Raw genomic sequence first — 18,834 nt, 5'->3', positions numbered from 1 at the left:
GGATGGGGAGAACCGTCAGCTACCATTTTCCCCACTCGTTCTAGACGATGTAATAGCCATAAGTCATATTTATTGAAGGATTTTCCCTGATAACAATTATCTCTATCCGCTAAGGGGAAAAGGGGGCGTACCCGGATAGAGATTAATTCATTCACACACACACACACACAAACACACGAACACACGAACACACTAGCCAGGCTGCGCCCTCCTAGTGACGCAACACCTTCGGCGGCGCTGCAGATCGAATCTCGATTGCAAGTCTATGATAATCAGGCAAGGAACACACAGTCCTTGGCCTGCCATGTGGAGATGCAACTCTGTTGTTTGGGCATTCCATTGTTCTGGTACAGATAAAGTCCTCGCACAGTCCAGTAATCTTCTGCAGCCTTGAATAGGAATTCTTGAATGCGAAAGGGCACATTTGTGCCACGGCAACATGTTTGCTCTCATATAGAATAAAATACAGTTCCAACACAAATGTTCTCTGGAGAGACAAAAAATAATAATATAAACTTTGTGGTTGGTAGCTGAATGGCTAGTGACTCTGGAAAAATTAGGTTACTAGCCACAGCGGCCGGTGAGTAATATAATTAATGTCAAGCCCTGACCCCTATGTATTTTAACCTGACTGAAAAAGAACCAAGAGTCAGAGTCAATGCAGTCTCCGTCTTGTGAGTAGGAGTTTCAGAGTTTCAATTTGAGTGCCAAAGTATTACGTGTGTGTTTGTGCGTGCGTGCGTGCGTGCGTGCGTGCGTGCGTGCGTGCGTGCGTGCGTGCGTGCGTGCGTGCGTGCGTGCGTGCGCGCGCGTGTGTGTGTGTGTGTGTGTGCGTGCGTGTGTGCGTGTGTGTGTGTGTGTGTGTGTGTGCATGCGTGTGTGGCTGCCCTTGGGGATTGGGAGTATCCTGAAGGAGGAGGGTTGTCTAGGTGAGTAGGATACTGTATGCCTCAGAGGTATGTTTAAGTAAGCTCATTTGTTATTTATGTTTTGATTGTTCATGTTTTAACCAGGTAACTGGGAACCAACTATTTAGTCTATCCGCGAAAGCTCTGAGCTCTGTAGAGTAAAAAAAGAGGAATTCACCATATTGCAAAAGGCTCTGTGACCTTATTGTCATCTTTACAGTAAAAAAAGAAGGCGAAGGTGGGGCAGAGGCCATGGGAAGGGTGTAGGCCATAACTATGCGTGGTGCGCTCCTTGTTGTGTCGGACACTGGATACAAAGAGTAATTTGAGAAGAGGGTGGGTGATAAAAGTAGGTGAGACAGAGAGAGTGGGGTTGTGGTAGCCAAGGGATCAAGCCAACACCTCTGGTCTGGATGTGCGGCAGAGCTGACGTTGAACAACAGGAGAAGCAAGGTGATTTAGGTAGAAAAGGGCAGAGAAGTTTAGAAAGGTGTAGTGCAGTGGATTTAGTCTGGACAGCATGGCCTGTCACTGTCAGGTAGCTGTGCATGTCCTTCTCCCCCTCCTCCTGTTATTAACCGGGGAGACCAGAGCCATGCAGGAGGATGCTGCTGAGCCCCTGCCCTTCTCCGAGTACCTGGATGCGGATAAGCAAGTCCTGCTGCGCTGGGGCTTTGACGAGATCCTCAGCAACATCACCATAGAGCTGTGCGTCAACACCACCGGCTGGGTCGGCTTTGGCCTGAGCCCCAACGGCGACATGACAGGAGCCGACATCGTCATGGGTGGAGTGAACACGGACGGATACTATTTTGGGGTAAGTATTTTTAAAGATACTACATTTATGTTAACTTAAGACGTGTTATGGATTTGTTCACTGTAAAAAGGTAAGGACACGGTAAAACATTGCAAGCCAGTTAAACTTTGTAAAAGTGAGTTGACCTGCTGCCTTAAGTTTGTAAGTTAACTGAACTTGAGGCTTATATTTGTGACAACTCAGAGATCAAAGTCTCAAGTTGAGTTAACTTACAAATTTAAGGCAGCAGGTCATCTTACTTTTTAAAAGCTTAACTGGCTTGTGATGTTTAGTGTATACCTGAATGGCAATGACAAAGTTATATAATGTATTGAATGTAATTTTGTAATAGTGTAACACTATGGTAGTAAAGTTTTTCAACGAATACTGCTCCACTGTCAGTAGAGCACAATAGGATACAGTATCACTGTAAAAAATATCAACACGGTTGATAGTTTACCAGCTGCCTCAGAATTTCAAGTTAATTTAAATCCTTATTGTAAGTTGTGTGGAGGTTTGAACACAAAGTCAAGGCTTCACACAACTTATAAGGATTTAAATTAACTTGGAATTCACTCATATTCTCTCTATTTATCACTGTAATTCTAGGTAAACTTGTGATTTTTTTGTAGGCTACATTATTATTCTACCCCAGTTTCATTCATGCCTCTGTATGTAGTTGTTGCCATGTTTAAAAACATTTATTTAGACCTATATGCATTAATTTAGGATACAGTATTAGCATCCCAAAAGTTATTTCTGTGTTGTAAAATGCTGGCATTGCATAATGTTTAGGGTTATATTTTAAATTGTTAAGACTCTTTTTTTTCTTTTATTTACCATCAACTGCATGTTGAAATCGGCAGAAATGCTCCTGTAATAAAGAATGTGTATTTTGCTTCATCATCAGACATGTATGCAGATAGTGTTGTACATGTAGGTTATTCTTGTCTCTTTTTCAGGACTACCATGGGGTTGGGAAGAAGATGCCTCTCCTTGACAGTAAGCAGAGCTACAGCCTGTTGTCTGTCACAGAGGCCAATGGAAAGACCACCATGAGGTTTAAGAGGTCCATCAAGTCCTGCGACGTGAATGACCTCCCCATTACTGTAAGTCACACACTCTCACCATTAGAGTGAGGAATAGACTCTTGTTTACTTAACCTTGATAAGTTAGAGACTGCCTTTGAATATATTGTTAAGCAGGGTCGTTTGTGTTCTGAGGTATTATGAGCTCTAGAATAGAAAATAATAGAATAGAATAGAATACCAAAAATGCTCCACACTGCGCGAACACTGTCTCTTTGGTGAAATTGCCAGCCAATAATAATAATAGATGTTATTGAGTGCTTTGTTGCTGTTAGATATCGCCAATATAAAACATGATGTAAACTTAAATCAGTGTGGTAACTTTTTGTGATGGTAGAAGAACTTTGTGTTTTTTACCTTAGTCTATCATTCATGCATCGAGTTTGCTTTATTGTTCAATCTATCTCAAAATTAGAATGCAAGTGGGTAGCAGGCCTAGTTTTTTTTTTAAAGAGAGAGACAGTGTTTGTATTTAACATGATTTCATCCAATGAGGAATGACAAGACAAAGGATTCTGGTAGTCTTTTGAATTCACAGTTTCTCTCATGAGAAACTTCAGTCTGATCAGCATTGTTCTGTCTATTAGAGAAAGTGAAATGTAACTAGAAATGCATTCTCACAGAAAATGCTGGAAGCGGGCTTGCCTTTTGGGGCAGAGATGAAACAAAGTACTATTGAGAAAACAAAGCTAAAAGAAATCTTGGAAAAACTCCATCCACCCAGTCAGAAGTTATGGGCAAAACAATTCAGCCATCTTGGATTCAGCCATCTTGAAAGTGTTGTAGCTCTGCGTTTTGGGGATATACTAAATGACATACATGGTATTTTAAGTTGGCTAAGGAACACTGCGTATGATATAATTTTGAAAATCAACATGGCTTCGAGCGGGATTCGAACTCACAACCTCCATATCTGTAATACAGCCCCTTTGCGATTGATATTAAATGACATACAATACATGATATTTGAAGTTGGCTAAGGAACACAGCATATGATATCATTTTGAAAATCAACATGGCTTCGACTGGGGTTCGAACCTCCAACCCCCATATCCCTAATTCAGCACATTTGCCATTCATACTAAATGACATACATGGCATTTTAAGTTGGCCAAGGAACACTGCAATGATATAATTTTGAAAATCAACATGGCTTTGACTGGGATTCGAACCCCCAACCTCCATATCTGTAATCCAGCACATTTGCCATGCATACTAAATGACATACATGGCATTTTAAGTTGGCCAAGCAACACTGCATATGATATAATTTTGAAAATCAACATGGCTTTGACTGGGTTTCGAACCCCCAACCTCAATATCTGTAATTCAGCACATTTGCCATCCATACTAAATGATATACATGGCATTTTAAGTCGGCCAAGGAACGCTGCATATGATATAATTTAGAAAATCAACATGGCTTCGGTTGGGATTCGAACCCTCAACCTCCATCTCTCTAATGCAGCGGCATGCATTACCACTAAGCCAAGCAGCTAATTGTCATGCATAGTCCAGCAAGACTATATTACATTGCATTGCAGAGCTGAACAATAGACTTCTAGAATGGTTGCTCGCACCTGCTCGTTAAGAATAGAATCTTGAGACAGTGACAGTTGAAATGGAACACTTCATTGGCTGCACCTGTTGTGATTGACTGAAAGACAGATAGTATTGAGCTCTAGACAGGGGAGAGGATGAGAATGAGTTTTTTGTCTTTACAACATCGTTGTAAAAAAACTAAAAGGAGTTGGCACGTGTCCTTTTCACAGATCGGAGTCATGCTTGATATCTCTAACAGTCTTTGAATGAAGTTTATAGGTTAAAGGGTTCAGGCACAAATGGACCTCCGTGTGTGACATGCGCTGATCTCTTGAAAAATGCACTTTTCGAAAGAATGGGATTCTCCATAGAGCCAGGCCTGTTTTTTTTACAAACCTGCCATTTAAAAAGTATTGGGAGTTGGGAGATGAAACTTTCACAATTTGGAGACATCCCATAGAGCTCGCTAACAACGCGTCAACTAAACTTCTAGGTGAAAGTGTTGATGTTTTATGACCGAAAAAGCCTCCTACACTCTAATCTCTAGAGTGGCGGAACTTTGGTTCATGAAGGTTCCACCATAGTTTTCAATGGAGACCCAGGCTTTAACAAAATCGCCAAAAACGGGAAAACGACAAGAGACACGGAGAAGCCTATAACGATACGCGATCTCCAAGCCGAGCCGGTCGTTTTAGTGTTTGAACGGTGTCTCTATCTCGAAAGGCCTAGGAGGAGATCCATTTTCTATTTTTACTGCCCCTGCACAAGACCAATAATAATAAACTAGAAATGCATTCTCACAGAAAATGCTGGAAGCGGGCTTGCCTTTTGGGGCAGAGATGAAACAAAGTACTATTGAGAAAACAAAGCTAAAAGAAATCTTGGAAAAACTCCATCCACCCAGTCAGAAGTTATGGGCCAAACAATTCAGCCATCTTGGATTCAGCCATCTTGAAAGTGTTGTAGCTCTGCGTTTTGGGGATATACTAAATGACATAGATGGTATTTTAAGTTGGCTAAGGAACACTGCATATGATAAAATTTTGAAAATCAACATGGCTTCGAGCGGGATTAGAACTCACAACCTCCATATCTGTAATCCAACCCCTTTTTGCCATGATATTAAATGACATACAATACATGATATTTGAAGTTGGCTAAGGAACACTGCATATGATATCATTTTGAAAATCAACATGGCTTCGACTGGGGTTCGAACCTCCAACCCCCATATCCCTAATTCAGCACATTTGCCATTCATACTAAATGACATACATGGCATTTTAAGTCGGCCAAGGAACACTGCATATGATATAATTTTGAAAGTCAACATGGCTTTGACTGGGATTCGAACCCCCAACCTCCATATCTGTAATCCAGCACATTTGCCATGCATACTAAATGACATACATGGCATTTTAAGTTGGCCAAGGAACACTGCATATGATGTATTTTTGAAAATCAACATGGCTTTGACTGGGTTTCGAACCCCCAACCTCAATATCTGTAATTCAGCACATTTGCCATCCATACTAAATGATATACATGGCATTTTAAGTCGGCCAAGGAACGCTGCATATGATATTTAGAAAATCAACATGGCTTCAGGTGGGTTTCGAACCCTCAACCTCCATATCTCTAATGCAGCGGCATGCATTACCACTAAGCCAAGCAGCTAATTGTCATGCATAGTCCAGCAAGACTATATTACATTGCATTGCAGAGCTGAACAATAGGCTTCTAGAATGCTTGCTCGCACCTGCTCGTTAAGAATGGAATCTTGAGACAGTGACAGTTGAAATGGAATCCTTCACTGGCTGCACCTGTTGTGATTGACTGAAAGACAGTTAGTATTGAGCCTTTAACAGGGGAGAAAATGAGAATGAGTTTTTTGTCTTTACAACATCGTTGTAAAAAAAACTAAAAGGAGTTGGCACGTGTCCTTTTCACAGATCGGAGTCATGCTTGTGATCTCTCTAACAGTCTTTGAATTAAGTTTATAGGTGAAAGGGTTCAGGCACAAATGGACCTCCGTGTGGGACATGCGCTGATCTCTTGAAAAATGCACTTTTCAAAAGACTGGGATTCTCCATAGAGCCAGGCCTGTTTTTTTTACAAACCTGCCATTTAAAAAGTATTGGGAGTTGGGAGATGAAACTTTGACAATTTGGAGACATCCCATAGAGCTCGCTAACAACGCGTCAACTAAACTTCTAGGTGAAAGTGTTGATGTTTTATGACCGAAAAAGCCTCCTACACTCTAATCTCTAGAGTGGCGGAACTGTGGTTCATGGAGGTTCCACCACTGTTTCCAATGGGGACCCAGGCTTTCACTAAATCGCCAAAAACGGGAAAACGACAAGAGACACGGAGAAGCCTATAACGAAACGCGATCTCCAAGCCGAGCCGGTCGTTTTAGTGTTTGAACGGTGTCTCTATCTCGAAAGGCCTAGGAGGAGATCCATTTTCTATTTTTACTGTCCCTGTACAAGAGAACCAATAATAAACAGGACTTAGAGATTACTATAATCGGGCCTTGCTCTGCAAGAGCTCTGCTCTTGCTCCGCAAGCCCGCTTAATAAGACAAGAACATAGTCTAATTGGGTGTTAACAGAGCTACATAAGGCTATGTTCTTGGGCATCACGTTATCCTAGTGATGTTGTTGTACAAGATGCACCTATTTAATCCCTTCTAGATCTAATAGCTGGCTGTACACAATGGCCATAACATTCCACATTGAAAAGCCCATTGTGGTTCATTGCACATGTCTTTAAATTGACACCTGAATATTGGCAATTACCTGAAATAAGAGAACCAGCAAAAGTAGCCTATACATAGACTGACTGAAAAAGTACAGTAGAGTAAGAGTTTGGTTGATTTCGTTGATGTGTGTGTGTGGGTGTGTGTTTATAATGCTTGTTTGTTGGTTTCAAACATTTCCTAACTTCCCAAGGTTAACCGTCTTAGATATCAGGAAATATAAAGATCAAACACGCCATTTGAAATTTAAGTTCCAGGTGATTCATGGAATAGATTAACACATTTCAGAGTAAGATTATGGATGTTCACAAGCCAGATGAGCCAACAGCCTAGCTCTTCTCATGGTGACTTTCACATACTGTTGAAACCAGAAGTTTGCACAGTATATGTAGGCCTAATGTATGTAAGGACACACAATGTATATATAATATATATTATGTTATTATCATAATATATATCACAATATATAAAGACATGTCCTGTGGTTTGATGAAACTAAAATCTAACGATTTCAACCATTTGATCACCATCAGTTTTGGAGGAACAATTTCAACGCTTGCAAGTCTGAGAACACCACGCTAACCTTGAAATATGGGGGTGGCCGTATCATGTTATTTTTTTTAAAGCATTTTATTTTCAAAACTTTTAAAGATTTAAATACAACAAACAACACCAACACACACACATACAGAAAAACAAAAAGCAAACAAACAAAAGCAAAAAGCAACTGCCAGTCCATACAAAAACAGTCCATTGTGACCAGTAAGGCCAGGTCCCAGTCCGAACGTCTCTGGAGTCAGGTGTCACTGTGTCTTTGTCTCTATTGATGTGCTCGATGAAGGACCCCCAAATTTCACAAAACTTAGCATCATTGTCTGACAGTGTGTATCTGTATATTTTTCAAGATATAAACAAGACACCATATCATTCAGCCATTGTTTAAAACAGTATGGAGGGCTAGATTTCCATTCCCTAAGGATCACTTTTTCCCATAACCATACCAAACATGAGAGCCTTTTGTAGTGCCCTTGGGAGACTTATGAAATGGGTGGAGCGGTATAATATTGCAAATACATCATCTGGTTGAAGTGGTGTGTTATAGATGTCACCATACAAGTAAAAAATGTCACCCCGAGCCAAGCTTGGAACAGCCACAGAACAGACATACCAATGTCCCATCATTTGATTTGCACTTGTCACATAAAGCTGATACACAGGGAGATATCGTATCGAGTTTAGTTTTTGAGTAGTGAATGACTTGAGTCTTGAGTTTTGAATGAATGAATGACTTGAATAAGTTGAAGTCTAGCATTGATTGAACATTTTTTAATCCTTTCCGGTGCCCTTGTCCATTGTTCATCTGAAATATCCTCACCTGTGTCCCTAACCCAGGCGTCTCTATGTGGAAGGATGATGTGCTCACTGGGAAAACAGAAACAAAATGAGAAATTAAACCTTTGGTTATAGGGCCTCTAAGCATTAAGTTGTAAAAAATGTGTTCCGGTAGCTCGGTGAGTAAAGATTGGCTTACAAAACTTCTGACTGAATAGCAAAAGAAGTGAATGTTATGGAGTTGTATTGCTGCAGGCGCACATCTTAACAGGCACACATCATGAAATAGATGGCATCATGAAGACATAACAGTATGTGGAAAAATATGGAAGCAACATCTCAAAACATTTGCCAAGAAGTTAAAGGTTAGCAGCAACGGGTCTATGAGAGAAAGCATACTAGCATACCAGTTCTGTAGAGGAATGAGTCAAAATTCCTATGAAGTATTCATAAAAAGCTTGTACAATAAAAATAACTTTTTGACCCAATTGATGAAGTTTAAAGGCATTTAGACCCAATTCTAAAGAAGAGTTTGACTTTGATGAAAATGCTGAAGACATATATAAATGTATAATTCTTTCTCTCCTTATTCTTTGATTTGGCAATAATCGTGGTCTGTGGAAATAATTGTATTAATTTGAATAGTCCTAAATTGGGTTTGATAAGGTCTGATATGATTTTAAGTCAGTGAATGAGGGAATATTTTGATTATGTGTCTTTACATACACGATAGATGCAGTGTCTAAACTTCTGGTTTCAACTGTGCCATTAAACACAGTTTTTCCACATCAAGTTAAACCGTCTTGACCCCATCTCCTCAGAAGCTTTTCAGGGGAGGAAAAAAACGCACTGTCGATCACTGATATCACCATATCAGCAGATGCTTTGTGACGATGTCTTGAGGGCCAAAATGCATCTACTGACCTGGTGTCAAACAGATGAGTTTACGCATTGAGTGTTTTCTACCCTAAATTTACATTTTGTTTACTCACACCTAAAGTTATGTTTCATCCAAGAAGTTGCACACTCCCGTGCTTGCAGTCCGTGCGTGAGCCCCAGGAGGCTAGACCCTCTTCTTGACCACTTCTGCTTCCTGTGTGACCCCCCCTCTCTCAGGAGAGGCCAATCAAGGTGATCTATGCGTACGGGCTGATGGACGAGCTGGCCTACCACGAGCAGCGGCGGGGCACCAGAGAGCTCAACCTCCTCAACTACATACCCCGCTCCATTCCCAGCACCAGCAGTTACTTCGACATGACCATAGTCAATGTAATAACAACACTCTCATGATTTCCATTTCTTATTGTTATATTATGGGGTTTGTTTTAGTGTTATTTTTTTGCTGTCTGATATCGCATAACTTTCCCAATATGTTCAAGCTTTCTCTATATGTGTAAGCAGACATGTAAATAGTTACTACGACTACTGGACATGAAAAAAAAACAAATGAAAAGTCTTTGAACTAATGGCTACTGAATAAAATGTTGTTTTGCAGTTCACAATTCCTGACAAAAACACTCACTATGAATGCAGAGTGATGGAGGCTCCCTCCTTCGCTACAAAACAACACATCTATCGGGTAGGAATCTCGTTATTCTAATGAATAAAAACAGCAATACCTAATATGAAATACAAAGGATTTATGAGAAACTGCATTGAAGTGGCTTTTGTGGCATTTCTGAAAATAAATATTCATTCATTTAGCACCTCAAAGTGAATTAGTTGTACCCTGGAGGCCTCAACACAACATAAAACATGACAGCACAACAACTATAAACAAATACATTTTAAAAAGAAACCTATGGCACTATACTACATTATTACACTTAGACATCAGACACACACCAGACATCAAATGGATGTAGTAAAGCAATGGCATGTAATTGTCCTTGATATACATTGAGCTGCTGACTGAGCACACGAGTTACTCAGCAGAAAAGCAGTAGAGGAAGTTGGAACATTTTTGATTTACAGTAGTGTTAGGTCATATTGTTGTTCCTGTAGAAGATTTTAGTTTTTTTTTCATTGACAAAGTTAAGTAACCAGTGTAAACATTGCCAGGTTCCTGGTTTTGTATTGAACAATTGTATTGAAATACTGTAAATGGCAGAGAACAATTTTCTTAAAGGACAATGAATAATCTACCTATCTATCTATCTAGATATCTCTCTCTCTCTCTCTCTCTCTCTCTCTCTCTCTCTCTCTCTCTCTCTCTCTCTCTCTCTCTAATCGCATGTGATCTCTATGTTGTAGGTTGAGCCTCTGATTGAGCATGTGGATCTAGTGCACCACCTGGTGTTGTATATGTGTCCTCGCCACGTCAACACCACCTTCCAGGAGCCCTGCTTCACCAGCAAGGATGACGATGTCTGCTTTCAAGTCATAGCTGCATGGGGGATCGGGGGAGGGGTGAGTGGCAAATCTTTGACTGTTTACAGTGTCCGCAGTCTTGACACTTGGTGCAATATTGTGTAGATTTCAAATGTACCATTTGCTTCCTGTCAAGTGCAGTAGCTAGATAGTGGGGCAATGGGATCCAATTGTTTATGGTGCTTGATAGTTTTCTTGTTACTGCGTATGTATGATGTCTTAGAGAGCACAGAGTACACAGAGACTAATGTTGAATCATACCATACTGTCGTCACACCCTCATGCCATATCGTCTTTGTCAAAGTCAGACTCCGATGCAGCATTTTTATTTGGTTTGGATTAGCTGCTTTTGTTTGTTTTTTGCCCTTGTGTGCTTGTATATTATTAACCTAGTAAGACACAGTGCCTGTTATAAATTATTGTTATCAGAGTTACCAGAATGACAATGACCAAGTCGTAATGTAATACTAAAGGCCATATGCACTGTCATAGTGGTGTAGTACTATGGTATTAGTACTATTTTTTTCATTGACTATCACAGCGCTCCACTGGTGGAACCGCATGCGTTAACCCATTGATGCCTAAGGCACCTGCAAAAAAGGGTGCTGAAGGCCTGAGCCCTTTTTAAGAAAAGCTGCCCTCAGCCTATAAAAACCTAAATATCTCAGCTTCTGAAGCACATAAAAATATGCACTAAGTTGCATTTAAACACTAAGACCCTCATCTTTCATTAGAATGTGTTCATTCATCTCAAACAAACAGATTTTTAATAAAGTTGTCTCAAATGTCATGAGCCTGAATGTTACGTAATGCAGCTCCAGGCACCAGGGCCAATGCTGCACATCGCAACATCAGGCATCAATGCGTTGAGGGGCTACAGATACTGATGAGATGATGACCATGAATTACTTTCCTCCAGGATTTTGAGGTGCCGGAGAATGTGGGGCTTCCCATTGGAGGAGACCAGGGAGACATTTTCTACCGGCTGGAGGTCCACTACAATAACCCCACCCTCATCGCAGGTAGACAATCTCTATAGCCCCCTGTGCATTACAACCAGGGGCGCAACTACAAATTTCTGGGGGGGTATGCAAGAACTATTTTGGTGCCCCCTCCCAAAAATTATTATTATTATTTGGCGCCCTCCAACGCCCTCTCTTTGGCGCCCCCCTCTCTCTGGCGCCCCCCTGCAACGCATACGTCGCATATACTGTAGTTGAGCCCCTGATTACAACAACCCCACCCTCATGACAGGTAGAATATCTACCTCCACAGGTACAGTAGAGTATCTAGGTCCATAACCCAACCCTCATCATGTAGAGTATATAGGCTTGAGATCCACTACAATAACCTAACCACCCGACTCTTGTCAGATGAACATCCAGTTTTGACGTTCCACTGGTGACAGACTATAGATACCAAAACCAGAAAGGACGAAGTCCCCCCTCTCTTCACTGCTGGCACCCTGGTTGTACCCACAGATTAAATACCCAGTGGTATATTACATTACATGACAATTAGTTGACGCTTTTATCCAAAAGCGACCTAAAGTTATTTACAGGGTATTGGTTACAGTCCCTGGAGCAATATGGGGTTGGGTGCCTTGGCACTTCAGCCATGGATGGAGGTATAGGGATGGATGGGATTCGAACCTGCAACCCTCTGATCTTAAGACCACCTCCCTAACCATTAGGCCACGGCTGCCCTACTTCCCTTTCCCTGTGTGTTTCAGGCCGTGTGGACAACTCGGGTCTCCGCCTGCACTACACCTCTGAGCTGCGTGAGCATGATGCAGGTGTGCTGATGGCTGGGCTGGCGGTGATGCAGGGCTATGCCATCCCTCCCAACGCCACCTCTTTCCGCACGTACGGCATGTGTGACACATCCGTCATGAAAGAGGTATACTTCTATTCACTTTCTACTATACTTCTATATTTCAATTTCCACAGTCTGGGACTAAGGATTACTGTACGTAATTCTGTGAAACAGCTTGGTAACTCTGAACTAACAAACAATCTTTCAGCCAGTGTAGCTGAAAGCATTCTCAAGACTCAAGACACTGGCCAAAACATTGTTTGTTTAAATAAATTTAATAAATTAAATAAATTTGTTTATATAAAAATCCGCTACCTGCACCTCGTAACCTGGTGTGCGTTGGCTTCCTCCTCCAACAGGGGAGCTGACTACTATTCAAGGGCTTCAAAACTTAGCCTTCCCTCCACTGAATTGCCTTTTACAACTGCGATAGCGAAATGCTTCACACAAACACACAAAACAAAGCCATAAGGGTTAATCCACCGGAGCTACGCAGGTTCCTAAATGAACATTTTCCCATCACCAAAGTGGCTAGTAAGTTGGTCTTTTCTACCAGCCAAACTGAAATGTTACCACTGCCAGCATTTGGCCGGTTGGCTGGTGTTTATTTAGAGTGGTTGAGACAAGAGATGCACCGGATCCGGATCCGGTTCTGGATGCGGCAGGATAATAGGGTTTTTCACAGGATCCAGATCCGGCAGGATCTTACGTAAGCAGTGGATCCGGTATCCGGCATGTTACCTAAAAATCAGGATCTGGTGCATCTCTAGCCTAGGCTTTTCAGTCAGTCTTTCACAACCCCAATTGCTGCATGGAGTGAAAGCCCTTTGCAAGCGGCCGTTGCAGGCAGTGTGGCAGTAAGCCAATGAGTCTAAAAAATAGTTTGAGCCAACACAATAAAAAGGGCCCACATGTGCGTGTAGACTATATGTTTCAACCCTTTTGTACAAAGCGGATTCCAAAAAAGTTGGGACACTTTGTATGTTGTGAATAAAATAAAAATGCTGGCATTTTCAAAACATCCAATATGTTAATAAGGTAGAGCATTATGTACCGACAACATATCAGTTGTTAAAGTCAAGCAGAATTATTGTTTTGAGGTAATTATGTTATCATTTCAAATTTGACCCATGCAACAAATCTCAAAAAAGTTGGGACAGGGCCAACACATGTTGTAATAGTTGGACAATTCTAAAAATAACACAAGGAAGAATATTTTAAAAGGAACTATATTGACTGCCAACATGAATGCACAAATAAAATACCATCACAGAGAGGCTGTGGCACTCAGAAGCGAAGATTTTGAGGGGCTAATTACTTATCTATTACACAGAAAAATTTAATTATCAAAATTGCAGGCATATAAGGCCTATTTCCGTAATATAGAGTTCTGTGTAATCATTGCATGAGTTATGAGATCATGACATACTCATCGTCAATAAGCAAACTATGACACTCCAACAATGACAGCTCTCGAAAAAATGACCATAAATACAACACTTGATTAATGCACATTATGCAGACATTAAACAGTGTTGCATGCGGAAAGCTCATTCTAGATGGACCTAGGAGACATGTGAAACTGTCCTCTGATTACAGAATGGAAAATATTTCATCCTTTTTTAAAATCTAGGAGTCATGCACCCTCCAGGTTATATAGAAAGTGAATACTTCAGCTTGATTTAGTTTTCAGTCAAAGAGAGCATATATGATGGTAAATGGGGGCAGAGGTGCCTTGGTTATGGTCTTCTTGCTCAGGTAGAGCATTAAAATAAATGTTGAATGATAAATACAGACTTTAAACAGCATGCATAGCTACCAAGGCATTATATTTTGGAGCACCGCCTTTAGATATTGCCCCATAACGGTGGCAAATGTCAATCTCTTCTATGTTCCAACAGTGTGGTTCCATCATAAGAGTAAACAGGTCACAAAATTGTTTTCCTGCCGTCAGGATATGCCACATATTAAGCATAACAAAAAGGTAAACAAGTTGAAGAACACACCTATCAGTTGAGCTGCTGAAATCATGTCTCGCACATCAAAAGATTAAATTTTTGAATACAATTATGCCATCAGTCAAAATATTTAACTGTTCAGTCTCATCCCTTGCGTTGTGTTTAGTCTTATCCAATATAAAAAGCATTTTATTGGCCCTGTCCCAACTTTTTTGGGATTTGTTGCAAGGGTGAAATTTTAAATGACCACATAATTACCTCAAAACAATAATTCTGTTTGACTTTAACAACTGATATGTTGTCTGTATATGATGTTCTACCTTATTAACATATTGAATGTTTTGAAAATGCCACAATTTTGATTTTATTCACAAAATACAAAGTGTCCCAACTTTTTTGGAATCCGCTTTGTAGGATCCGGTATCCGGTTCTGGATCCGGCAGGATCTAAAGCAGTGGATCCGGTATCCGGCAGGATCCTAAAAATCAGGATCCGGTGCATCTCTAGTTGAGACTTGTTCTCTAATCGTGTTGTTGTGTTACCTCAGAACTCAACAGATCTGCAGGTGTTTGGAGCTGCTCTGCACACTCACCTGGCGGGACGCAAGGTTCGAGTGGGTCACTACAGGTGAGAGAAACGAGACATGGTCGTTAATGTAAGCTTACACTGTTCCAGGAACATTACCTTGACTGCCAGCAGTATTGTTTTTTAATTCTTAGAAATATTTATACATGTAACGTTGGGACTTTAGGTGTGTGTGTGTGCGTGCGTGCGTGCGTGCATAACAGCTCTTCTTGAAATATCTAGTCTAAAATAATACTGTGGGCAACTGAATGGTAGGCCTACTGTATATTAAATAAGAATGGTGTTCAGTGTTTTAGCTCTCCGTCTTCTGCTTGATTGCAGGAATGGAACCCAGCTTGGATTCATGGCCATGGATGAACACTACAACTTTGAGTTTCAGCAGACCAAAAACTTTGGCAAAACACAATCTCTTAAGAAGGTTTGTTTGCATCTTCTACTACTTTATCTATTTTAACATTATTCTGCCCTACAAAGGCAAAGTGCAGTAACTATGCCAACATTGAAACCGAGAAAAATGCCTTGAAAGCCTTGGTATTCGGTTGGATATTACAGTTACTGCAAGTTTGACACAGCAGTATCTCTAAAACGGAACACATTTGGACTATAACTAAGGCTTTGTCACAAGCTAAAGGAGGTGTAATGAAGACCATTTTCAGTCTAAACTTATTTTCGACAACATACAGTATGTAGTTGCTGCTCTTTGCCTTTTGTAGAGCTTAATTGTTTCACAGTGCTTCACCATGTGTTAGACTCACGACTGGCTTTTATTTGCACTCACGACTGGCTTTTATTTGCAGGGAGACTCTCTCATGGTGGAGTGCACATACGAAACCAGGGATCGCACAGACTTCACATGGGTCAGTAGTATGAATCATCATGCAACACTTGAAATTAACTCTCTTCTAGTTGGTCTGCACTGTAACACATTGCAGCCAGTTAAACGTCGAAAAGGAAGTTGCCCTGCTGCCTTAAATTGGTAAGTTAACTCAACTTGAGAAAGCCACAAGTTGAGTTAAGCCTTGAGTTGAGTTAACTTATACACTTAAGGCAGCAGGGCAACTTACCTTTTTATGTTTAACTGGCTTGCAATGTTTTGCAGTGTGGTCATAACACCACTGTCAAGTGTACTGTACAGACCACAGCTATGAACTAAACTGAGTCACTCAGTAATCTGAGTAACTTCATAACCTCAATTCCTATAGTTTGGCTAGCATTTCTAAATCCATTTCTCTTTCCGCCCACCAGTCAGGTCTTTCGACCCAAAATGAGATGTGCCTGGCCTTCCTCTTCTACTACCCAGCCTCCAGCATGAGCAACTGCATCAGCTTTCCTCTAATGGAGACCCTGCCCTCTGCTGTAGGAGCCTCAAACTTGGAGTAAGCTTCAAACATGAATTAGTGGGTCTTTCTCAAAGCCTAGGCCAGTGTCCTTCCAAGTGTATCAGCCTAATTAGTCACGCCCAGTGATTGGATACCCTTTATTAGTCACACCCAGTGATTGGATATTCTGTAGAGTTCACCAAAAAGTATCCAATCACTGGGCGTGACTAATTAGGCTGATACACTTGGAAGGACACTGGCCTAGGCTTTGAGAAAGACCCAGTGTCTCTGTGCACTGCACACCGATCTATTGACAAAACAGTACAGCATTGCTGTCATCACAGAGAGTCTTAAGTAAACCATTTCATAACATTGTCATTCTGCTTAACAACAACAAACTTCTAAAAGAGAGCAGCAGCTGAATTGAAGCTTACTGATAGGACTATGCCACATTACAAAAGTAGGCCTATACGAATATATTGAGGGAAACCCTACAAACACAGTGCATCTTCATTACATTGATATTATTGCCTGGTGTCCTTAGATGTGTTTTTGGATGAATGTGTTAACTCTGCTCTGCAGTGAAGCATACCAAATACTCAGCCAGAAGACGTGGAATGAGGAGGCCATCACTGACTACGAGAAGACCCTGAAAGAGCTCCCACAACTTTTTCTCGTAGGTGATTCAGAGGTGTGTACATTTTCCAGGACGCCCTGTGCAGTGTATACTTTATATACAGTAGGCTATAGAAATTTGAAATTGAAACTGAAAATGTTTCTTTTGTCCGCACGTATGTTGCTTTTGTCAGAACAACTACTACTTCAGCTCGGGCAGACTGGCGGACATGATGGCCAGCCCGACTCCCGAGTGCTGGAGGACCCCCTCAGGATCCGGCTCGGGACCCTCCCCCGGGCCCAGTAGCAGCTCATACAGGCTGCACATGCACTGGCCACTCTTTACACTGCTGTGGGCCCTCCGTTATACATGGTGATGTACAGCACTGACTAAACACAATCACTTAAAGGTGCACCACGTAATATTTTTTGTAGTTTATTTCCAGAATTAATGCTGCCCATTCACAAATGTTACCTTTTTCATGAATACTTACCACCACCACCAATTTTTAAGTATTCATTATGACTGGGGAAATTGCACTTTTCATACATGAAAAGGGCTATCTTCTCCATGGTCCGCCAATTTGAATTCCCAGAAATATACATTTTTAGCTGTAGAACTTACTGTACTTTGGTTTTACAAGTTAATATTGGTTTATTATTTAGTAAATATTCATGAAAAGATCAAATTTGGTAATAGGCAGCACAGTTTCAATAAGCAGCATACTTGCAGTACCCATTCTGGCCACATTCTACACAGTGCACCTTTAAAATACTGTACACACAGTTATACAGCCATGAACCACATCTCTTCACAAATATCCACACTGACCTTGGCTAGATTAGATCTGTGTGCGACATACTTCTGATCATATGCACTGGCAAATATTGATACATTTGTGTTTGAATCAGACCATTAACCAACTTCATGTTTTGCGACTGTTCATCTGATTGCTGTAGATGCACATGCCACAGATACAGATTCATAATCAAATACATCAATAAAATGCTTCTCAGGAACAGAATGTATAATGCTCTGCTTTTTAATGAAGTGATTTTGGGAGAAGGGTTTTTAAAAAAAATGCTGTGATGCTCCAACAGGTTGCACAGTTGTTCTTCCTATATTACCATTTTTAAAATGTTACTATTCTATTACTGTAGTAGGTCTGTGCATATAGTAGAAAGCATTTTTCAATGCACAGGACGTAAGCACCATACTGTAACTTTATATGGTGCACTGTGTAATATGTTTAGTTGTTTCTTTCCAGAATTCATGCTGCCCATTCACAAATGTTAGCTTTTTCATGAAAACTTACAACGGCCATCAAATTCTTAAGTAGGCCTATTCATTATTAGGCCTATTACTGGTAAAATCACACTTTTCATACATGAAAAGGTGGATCTTCTCCATGTCTGCCATTTCGAATTTCCAGCAATATACACTTTTAGCTGATAAACGTACTGTAAGTTAGTCATACTGGTAACTATTATATACATATAGTTATTAGGCATTATATTTGATATTTAGTAAATATTCCTGATCAAATTTGTCAATACAGCTTTTCTCGATTGCTTACACACATTTTTCGGAATCAGTTCTCGAATTCTCAAAACTCTACACACAAATCTCCAAACCTCACACACAACGGGCAAAACTCCTCACTACCTCTGAAAAATGTACTCTCTTCTAAAAAGCTCATTTTGTTCTCAAAAGACACACACAAGCAGTCATTTTAATACACTCT

The 18,834-nt window shown here is 40.7% G+C and overlaps 1 protein-coding gene across 1 annotated transcript; it reads left to right on the top strand.

The window, feature by feature from the left end:
• The first annotated feature begins 1,503 nt into the window (after nt 1–1,503).
• On the top strand, nt 1,504–17,931 carry moxd1l (monooxygenase, DBH-like 1, like). Its single transcript, XM_063217555.1, has 13 exons — nt 1,504–1,725; nt 2,667–2,813; nt 9,544–9,696; nt 9,923–10,006; nt 10,681–10,836; nt 11,717–11,819; nt 12,530–12,696; nt 15,118–15,197; nt 15,477–15,573; nt 15,953–16,012; nt 16,401–16,531; nt 17,057–17,165; nt 17,284–17,931. The coding sequence occupies exons 1-13, from the start codon at nt 1,504–1,506 to the stop codon at nt 17,464–17,466; spliced, it is 1,692 nt and encodes a 563-aa protein (XP_063073625.1). The 3' UTR covers nt 17,467–17,931.
• Nucleotides 17,932–18,834: the final 903 nt, after the last annotated feature.

Source organism: Engraulis encrasicolus, chromosome 2 (assembly GCF_034702125.1).
Source record: "Engraulis encrasicolus isolate BLACKSEA-1 chromosome 2, IST_EnEncr_1.0, whole genome shotgun sequence".
In the NCBI taxonomy this organism is placed as follows: domain Eukaryota; kingdom Metazoa; phylum Chordata; class Actinopteri; order Clupeiformes; family Engraulidae; genus Engraulis; species Engraulis encrasicolus.
This window is presented reverse-complemented; position numbering and strand designations above follow the sequence as displayed.

What these genes read in the sequence shown, in the direction of transcription:
- moxd1l (XM_063217555.1), top strand. Translation starts at nt 1,504, where the DNA reads ATGCAGGAGGATGCTGCTGAGCCCCTGCCCTTCTCCGAGTACCTGGAT. An exon ending in TGAATGACCTCCCCATTACT is followed by an intron (nt 2,814 to 9,543) that starts GTAAGTCACACA and finishes CCCCTCTCTCAG; the next exon opens with GAGAGGCCAATCAAGGTGAT. An exon ending in GTAGGAGCCTCAAACTTGGA is followed by an intron (nt 16,532 to 17,056) that starts GTAAGCTTCAAA and finishes TCTGCTCTGCAG; the next exon opens with TGAAGCATACCAAATACTCA.